Source organism: Cataglyphis hispanica, chromosome 9 (genome assembly GCF_021464435.1).
Source record: "Cataglyphis hispanica isolate Lineage 1 chromosome 9, ULB_Chis1_1.0, whole genome shotgun sequence".
Lineage (NCBI taxonomy): Eukaryota > Metazoa > Arthropoda > Insecta > Hymenoptera > Formicidae > Cataglyphis > Cataglyphis hispanica.
Window position 1 is genome coordinate 829,307 of NC_065962.1, and position 9,383 is coordinate 838,689.

The 9,383-nt window shown below is 30.1% G+C and overlaps 1 protein-coding gene across 1 annotated transcript; it reads left to right on the forward strand.

The window, feature by feature from the left end:
- The first annotated feature begins 3,207 nt into the window (after positions 1–3,207).
- Positions 3,208–5,498, forward strand: LOC126851832 (uncharacterized). Its single transcript, XM_050596173.1, has 4 exons — positions 3,208–3,278; positions 4,074–4,206; positions 5,269–5,338; positions 5,454–5,498. The coding sequence occupies exons 1-4, from the start codon at positions 3,209–3,211 to the stop codon at positions 5,496–5,498; spliced, it is 318 nt and encodes a 105-aa protein (XP_050452130.1). The 5' UTR covers position 3,208.
- Positions 5,499–9,383: the final 3,885 nt, after the last annotated feature.

Genomic DNA, 9,383 nt, shown 5'->3' on the forward strand with positions numbered 1-9,383 from the left:
AAGCTGAAACAATTGGCGAGATACTTCTGGTATCCGAACATGGATTAAGATCTCGAACAGTTAATTAAAAGTTGTGAAATATGTATGTCGTTCAGGGCTGAGCCAAAAAAGCCTTGCTGATGAAATGGCCACGAACAGAAACCATTCAAGAGAATACATCTCGATTTTGGAGGATCGTATGAACATGTTTTTAGTGAATATTGACTTTTATATTAAGAGGCCGGAAGTCTTCATAATGAAGAATACTGACGCTCTCTCTACTATAGAAGCACTCAGAAAGATATTTGCTCGCTTTAGACTTCCCTCACAAATTGTCACCGATAATGGTGCGCAATTTACTTGCAAAAGAGTTTGCAACTTTCTGTGCAAAAAATAGAATCAAGCACAGCATTTCACCGGCATTTCTATCAATCTATCAACAAATAGTGCCGCTAAAAATTTTGTAAAGACATTCAAGATTGCTTTAGCCAAGGCAATGAAGGATCCCAAAAATCGATCCTTAAGAAATTTATTCATTAGATCTTATTTGCTTACAACATCTCATTGTGTGACGAGAGAAATTCCGGGCAAACTAATGTTCAATGTCAGAACATTAAAGAACCTGATTAAACCAGCTTTTAAAAAGAAGTGAAAATCAGCAAGAACACCACAGGAATTCATGATGTCATTTTCAAAGAAGGAGATCTTATGACTATCGAGTTCTAAACAAGAAAACGAGGGCTCCTGTTGCAATCACAGAAGTACTAGGCTTTCGTACATATCTAATCAAACTTAAAACCGGAAGTTTGATAAAGACATCTTGATCAATTAATAGTTACTCACAATACTGCTCACAATAATGATTAGACTCTCAATTCGTGTAACGAATTAGATATAAGCATTAACGAAACTGATAATCGAATTCCAACAATTATTAGTTACAAAGATAATAATTGCTATTCAAAATAATGTTGAAAAATCTAAACAGAATACCACTAGTCAATTGACTTGCAGTTCTAACAACCATGATAATATGGTAGTAACTCATAGAGACATTAGCAGAGTGCCAATGTCTATAGCTGAAAATTCCAGGCGTAGTAGACTGCGCAGGAAACCTGAGTGTTAGCTGTAGTGCCTAACTAATAAATAAATAACAATGCCTAATTAGTTTAAGTGTAGCTTTAAGATTCATTATATGCTTTATGTTTACAGGGTGTCCCGAAATTTATTATTATATTGATAATAATTTCTAATAATCTTTTGCAAAATATCTTATATTTCAGATCAGGTACGCCAAATTTATGTTCAATTTACAAATAGAAAACAAAAATTTTCAAATTTTTAAATTTTAAGATTTGCCTACATTAAGTGCATATACAAAAAGATTATTATAATTAGCTTATCCTGAATGCTCTCACGAGAGACAAAATTGCACAATTTATCGCTGCGCTATTGAACGGATTTATAAAACGTACGTTACAATTAAAAAGTTTTCATCTCTAAAATCGACTATAAGAAGAGCAATAACCATTAAAGTTATACAAGAGTATTTTTCCTAAAAATAAAAATTATCAATATTGAAATAAATATAAATATAATAGTTATAATAAATTTGATAATGACACTAAATACATTAATATTAAAAATTATAAACAGAAAGATGAGATTAAAAAAAGTAAAGAAAAAGAAGTTGATAACAGTAAAAGAAAATTTGGAAAATATAATAGAACTTCTAATAAATATCAAAACAATAAATTTGTCCAAGAAAGGAATGTTGGAATTGCGGATTTGCGAATTCATCGAGACATTTCCGGTCAGAATGTTTATCATTAGTTTCTGAGGAAAACAAGGTCGAGCTTTTCGGGTCGAACTCATCTGTAAGGAATAATGCTTCGAAAACAGTTAATCATTTTTTATTTAATAAAAACTTGATAAATATGCATATTAGTGCCGACTTTACCGATTTCAATGACCTTGACATATGTTGTCAAGGACATGATCCTGAGTAACTTTTCCTTATAACTTAATCGGCGGTTTCATATAGTTTTCGAGATATGCGATTTTAAAGTTTCATGGTTTTAATGCATTTTCTGTTATAAAATAAGAAAAAATAAAGTTTGTTTACATTGTATTTGTGTAGACGTGAAAAAAGTGTCTGTTTATATTTTCAGAGACAAAACTCCTTGGGTTTTTCGACTTTCCACGCAAAGCAAAGTTCAATGCAAACCTATGTGTCTAATTTTTTGATAATGGAACCTTCCCCTCATAGGGGGAGGAGACGGAACATACCGTTTCCACGCATATACTTTTTAATGAAAAGTGAAATTCCACATGAGTTTACAACTTTTCACGCAAAGCGAAGTTCAACTCATGTATAACCCATGTAGAATCTCACTTTACTTTAAAAAGTATATGCGTGAACATAGAAGGTTTCGCCCTTCCTCCCTGTGGGAAGCTCCACTTCCGGAAAAAATAACCTAACCCAAACCTATTTCTGATATAAACTGAACCTAGTTTTGCACACAAAATTGCAAATCCTTCTAAAATCATACATCGCTTCATGTGAAAAGTCATAAACTTAAATTATTAATAACTTTGTAATAAACAACGAACGACGGCTAAAATTTTTTGCAAGTTACTTAGGGTCATGTTCTTGACAACATATGTCAAGATCATTGAAATCGGTGAAGTCGGCGCTAACATGCATACTTATCTGTTATTTTTATTAATACATACAAACATTGTCAAATATTTTCAAATATATTTTTTATAAATAATAAAAAAATAAAACTTTAATAATAATAATTATATATTAATTAAAATTTACACCATATATTTTATATATTAATATATATATATATATATATATATATATATATATATATATATATATATACTTAAAAGTTAGATTATCGAGTATTAAAATTATTTTTAATTATAAATAAAAATTAAATTAAATTTTAAATTATAAAATTGTATTTTTTTGGCATATCTAAAACTGTTTCTAAAAATTTATTTTAATTTTATTAATAATAAGATGTAGTTTTATCCTATATTCTATTTTTTCTTATTAAATATACTATATTTTACTGTTTTAAAAGGATACGTAAAAACTTTTTTACAACGAATAATAAATTCAATAAAATTATTGGATGCAGTTTAGTAACAGACGGAGTATATAAACTTGAGGTTCACATTATCAATTTTACGGATGATGAATATTTTTAATATGACATTAGAAAAGGTGATCACATTAAAGTCACGTATTATGGAAACGTCCGGTATTATGCAAACTACAGGTAATAAAAGTTTGTAAAATAATAATTGTTTAAAATTATTGAGCTAACAATAAAATTATTAATCTTTTCATTATACTGGATTATATATCCTGTATAAATTCTCAATTATACAAATATACATATATTTCTATATTTATAATAATTATAAAATTACATAATTATTTATATAAAATAATATACTTTTGAATATACTATTATATAATGTTTCACGATGTTGAAATCACTGCATTTACATTTCTAGAATAATACATTGTTTTCTAATCATCAAACTTAATTAATCGAGCGAGTAATTAAGAAACACATACATCAAAAGAAATTTATATATTAAAATTTGTAAACAAAGCTTTGAAATGTAAAGAGAAGTATGATAAACCAAACAGAAAATATTAAATTATAATTGTTATGTCAAAATAAAATGTAAAGAAATCTTATTTATGCGAGAGAAAGAGAGAAAAAGAGAAAGAGAGAGAGAGGGGGGGAAAGAGGGAAGGAGGGAGAGAGGAGTAGAGGGGGGGGAGGGAGAGAGAGACTGAAAAATTGAAAGAGAACATTAATGATTGTAGTTATATATTTATTGAATGTCTCAACATTCGTTATCAATTTATGAATAAAAGAATATAGCATGTTATTTAAGAAAATATATTTAAGAAAATGACTGTGGAATCTTCTCTACAATTCTATCTACAGAAATATTAATCATATATAATGTCCTGAAACATTACAATATTTTTCATCGTTCACCGTTTCATTTTCATTGTTTATTAATATTTTATTAATATTTTTATAATTTTACAGCTGTGCCGTCACATTTAGCAGTTAACAGTTTAAAAGATATAAGAAAAATTGATGGACATATGTCGTTATTAAAAGTATTAAATAGTACATGTTTACTAAAAAAAGAAAAAGTAGAAAGGACTCATTTGATGAGGTATAATTGTTAAAAATGAAAACAATAAAAAGCTTTATTTATTCTTAATTTAAATCTTATTAAATTTATCAAACTTATTTATTAAACTAATTTGTCTCATTTTAAATATACACAAACACATACTAAAATTAATTAAATGTAATTATTATATAAAATATATTAATTGCAATTATATATATAAATATTTTTATTCTTTTTTTATATGACGATTTTGAGTATACAAATAATAAAAAATCTTTTAATGCTTCTAGTCTCTCATTAACATCATAATGAATTATAAGCGAATATAGAAGCGAGAAACCATAAATTGTTTTCTTGCGAAATACATCAAAATAAATAATTTTTTCTCGAATGCTATTATTTGTGTTAATTTTTATCTTCCATTTATATATGTATGTGTAACATCTTCTATATTTTTAGTAAAACCAAATCTTACGATGTTTGAGCAAGATTTATATATTTTATTTATTATTAAATTAATTTGAATTTAAAAAAAATTTTTTTGGCGGATTTTACTAATCCATATTATCGAATGCAAATGATCGCATCCAAAAAAACTTTTTTTGATATATTTCGCAAGAAAAAAGTTTACATATAATTTCTCTGACATCATAATTCACTGATTGCAATGAGAGACCAAGAATCTTAAATAACAATTTTTTGGGTGTACAGGTAAAAATAAAATTTAAGAATCTTGAAGAAAATATATTTATAGAAGATAATTTATTTTCTTTCTTATTTATGTCTCAAGAAAAATAAAACATTGTATAATTCTGTATAAAACAAATAAGAATATATCAACAAAATACATCAATTTTTTCTGCATGCTGTCTGAAGATGATCTAGAAATTTTATTTCAAAAATAGTTTTATAATATAGTTTTACCGTTGTTAAAATGCTTATGTTTGTTTTTAATTTTTATCTTTAATTTTTAAACGTGTCAATTGGTTTCGATTAACTTATACATACGCGTACGCACACATAAATACACACATACATACACATGTTCACACAAATATATATATATATATATAATAAATTTATATTATTTCTTTTTTACAGGGTCAAAACAAGAAAAGCGCAACAAATTAATCATTTGTTTTACAAAATATGTTCTAATTGTTCTCCAAATGTAAGAAAATTTATTAAATCTTTTATCTAAAATTATGTATTGCTTAAAAGAATTCAATATATGATATAATATATTTTGTTATAAGATTATTCTTTTAAAATAATTATATTAATAGATTAAAGATGCTGTATCTTACATATGTAATACGTTTATTCCATAACATGCATTTGTGTTTTTAATAAAAGAATTAATATTTTTGCATAATTCTAACAATATAATGTAGATATAATGTAGAAATATAATGTAGATAAATATTATATATATCCTCAAAGAATAAATATTGTTCTATTTTATTAGAAATATTTGCATTCTGAAAATTTATTCAATTATACAAATTATTAAAATTTACAACATTTTTCTCTTTCAATCTGTCTTTAAAATTTATAAATTTTGTTTTGAATTATTTCATCTGTGATCAAAGTATCTTTATTAACTGTTTTCTCTAAAATTTTATTTTTAGAGTAAAAATAATTATAAAATGTAGTCACATGCCGTTGAATCCGAATAAAATTGCGCAAATATTTTAACATTACCATTTTGCAATTATTATTTTTATTAGGATAAGTAATTTACTATTTCAAATTTACTATATATATATATATATATATATATATATATATATATATATATATATATATCAAATTAAATGGTTTAAGCTGAATTTTATTGAGCATAATGATTGCTTTCAAAAACTACTTATGCTAATGAATGGAAAGATAAGCATAATTTTTTTATGATAATATAGACATTTTGATATGAAAGTTGTAACGCTGTTTGAAAGAATACAACAATGTATGACATAATGTAAATATTTTATTTATTATACGAATTTTATTGACTTGAAATATCGCAGGCGACGTTTATTGTCTCATCTTCTGCCATGTGTTATAGCCAATTCTGGCATGCATTAAAGATTGACATATGTCATGTTGTCATTTAATTATAATACTTGATCCGAATTTTGCTATATCACAGGGTCAAAAATGACAAAGTAAACGTCGCCCGCGATATATCGAGTTGATAAAACTCATATAATATAGTGTTACGTCCGCCTTCTGTTTATCCGTCCCTGTGTGTCGCCTATGGTGATGCGCTGTACTGTCTTCAGGAGATGATTCCCTAACGCGTCCCTAACTCCTAAAGGAGATGTTATTAAACAACAGCTGACATTTTGATGTTTTGAGCCGCCATCTCGCGGCGGATTTGATTCCGCGCGGACGTAACAATATGTAAAATATTTACATTATTATTTATATCATACATCGTTGTATTTGTTTCAAATAATGTTACAACTTTTTTTATGTTGAAATATTCACATTATTATAAAAAAATTATGCACCTCTCCGTTTGTTAACACATATAGTTTTTGAAAGTTGTTACTATGCTCACAATAGAGTTCAGTTTCATTTAATTTTATATATATATTTGTTACGGTCTATCTCTTTTATTTTAAAAGATATAGATAAATTATAAAAGATATCGGTGGAAGGTCAGTAAAGAGGTTCGAAGTGCACAGAGAGAGAAGTAGATGGCAGCCATGGTAGATAGAGGCTAATAAGAAGCAAGAATAAGCAAAAAGAAAATACACTAGAAAGTCACTAGAAAAGTTCGGCTTGAGTAGAGATTCGGAGACAGAAATGAAGAAGAGGATAGAAGGTCTAATGAGAAAGTTTAAAGAAGAGACAGCGGCAGAAATGAAAGAACACTATGAGAAACTAATGGGAAATATAATAAAGCAACTCGCAAGCGAAGATCGAGGCGCAGAGAAGATCAAAGATCGAAATCGAAGCAGGCATGCTAGAAGATCCTTAGATCAAGAGATCAGAGAGATGAAGCAGACACATAAGCGTAGATAAGCGGAATGAATATCGAATAGCAAGCATTGTAGATGGAAATCGACGATCTGACAGAATCTGGGAGTAAGAAATCAAAGGAAAATATAGGATGAACGATGGAAGAAGAAAAAGGAAAAGAGGTAAAAATAGGATTATAATAAGAGAAATTTTAGTATAGGAAATTAGTGGGAGCTTATGCAGCAAAAAAGATTGTTATCCTAAGGTTAGAGTGACCGGCCGAAAAAATAAGTAATTTTTAAGTATACATTGTTGAAGAAATAAAAAACCTATGAACTTGTTGTTTGGTACTTTATTTAAGTACACGATGAAGATATAAGATATATAAAATAAAAGAAAAAATAATAACTTTAGTACTATTTATTAAAATGTTATAAAAAGTAAATTTTTTTGCATGGATCACTGGTGTCGCTGATTTCGCCATATTGGATCAGCTAAAATAAAAAAAATAATATTATTTAAGTGTATTGTATTTTCTAAGCATTGACCGACCTTCTTCAAAATTTATTAAAATTTAACTAAAAAAATTGAACATTTAGTTTAATTTTTGACACAAAAATTGTTAATTAATTTGTTAATATTTTGCAAAATAACAATAATATTGTAAAAATCCTCGGTCAATGCTTAGAGAAAACTATAAGAATAATAAAAAACCAAAATTCAAGTCAATCCGATGAATACATCCCGAGAAACCTTTGACATCAGTTTGAAAAATACGGTTGAGAAAAACGTAATTCAAGTTTTACAACATAGTTTCGCACTAACGGTGCATCCCCGATCGATCCCGGCACGTCGCCCGCCGGAAGTCTGCCGCCTGGCGAACACCAGCCGGGCAGAGACAGAGGCGCTTAGAGTCCTAGTTTTAACGAACGCAAGTACGGCCGTTATATAGTCGCCGAGCGCTCCCGAATAGCGTCGGGCGCTCCCGAATAGTGCCGAACGCCATATGCTAAAAATCCCACGCCGTTTTTGCCACTACCGAGGGGGATGTTAAACGACGTAGGTACCGTTATATTGCGGGTATAAAAAGCCAGACAGATCTCATTTGTACCAGACTAATATCTAAACCTGCTCGTGCTGTATGCACGAGAGACAATCAGATACCGCTCTGAAATCGTTTAAAGACAGGGAAAAGGAGGTTGACATGTTCGCAGCCTCCGTAGAGCATTCTCGACTATCTGTTCCAGAGACGAATCCTTTCCAATATCCCCATATAGAAAAAGAGCGGCCGATTTCGTTCTCTTCGAGTATACTCGAATCTTACGGTCCTACAACCGACCATTCGAACTCTGCGCACAGATGCATTTTGGCGAAACTTTCAGAAAAAACGCGCTGCGTAATGATGATCACCGACGCTTTGCACTGACTACATTCCGCGCCGACCACCCGATTATACGCCTCGCAGATACTTTGTACGATCTCGCATTTTATAAGCGCCGAGAATAAACGCACGTGAAATCTTTATTGTAGCGGCTCCGCCGCCTGCACTGCCGCGCGCTTTGCGCCAACGAGAACAACGCATTGTCAACACGCAGCCGCTTCAATGTGGGCGTCACCAAGTACGACGCGTCTACACGCCCGCCGTCTACACGTCACCGAATATCCCGTGCCATCGAGCCGGGACCTTTAACCAGACACGCATAACATCATCTCGACCCGCATCATAGCACAGCATAACTTTATATTATTTTCTACGATCTGACCATTGTCAATTAGAGGCAAATAAAATACATTATTAAATCCTGTCGTCTCACGAACCTTCACGAACCCTGATCACGATTGCGTTATCCGCACACGCGAACCGCTCGTGAAGTGGCCCGTTACAATTGACGCTCGAACAGGGACCTCTCCGCAAGGCACACAATTTCTTTTTATCTTAATGCTTGGTCAGTCCGAACTATCCGTCTGTTATGAAAACGTGGATATACTCACTATCCAAAGAAAAATTCGTCGCTATCGTTGCCGCCTACGATCTGGATTAGTGCTCGGAGATAGTTGCCCATTTCAAGCCAATATCATTTTATTAATATATTATATACGTTATAATAATAGACAAATTATCTGGCAAAGCAAATTTTAATGCCGATTTGACGAAAGATACGATTCCAGCATATTTTTTGATCGGGATGCTCCTGAAGCATAGCATTATACGCGCGATTGGCAATTCGGCTGTCGAGCTAAGAACAGTAGTG

Coding starts and splice junctions, on each gene's coding strand:
- LOC126851832 (XM_050596173.1), top strand. CDS start 3,209: ATGACATTAGAAAAGGTGATCACATTAAAGTCACGTATTATGGAAACG. Junction 3,279..4,073: donor CGGTATTATGCAAACTACAG/GTAATAAAAGTT, acceptor ATAATTTTACAG/CTGTGCCGTCACATTTAGCA. Junction 5,339..5,453: donor GTTCTAATTGTTCTCCAAAT/GTAAGAAAATTT, acceptor TTATATTAATAG/ATTAAAGATGCTGTATCTTA.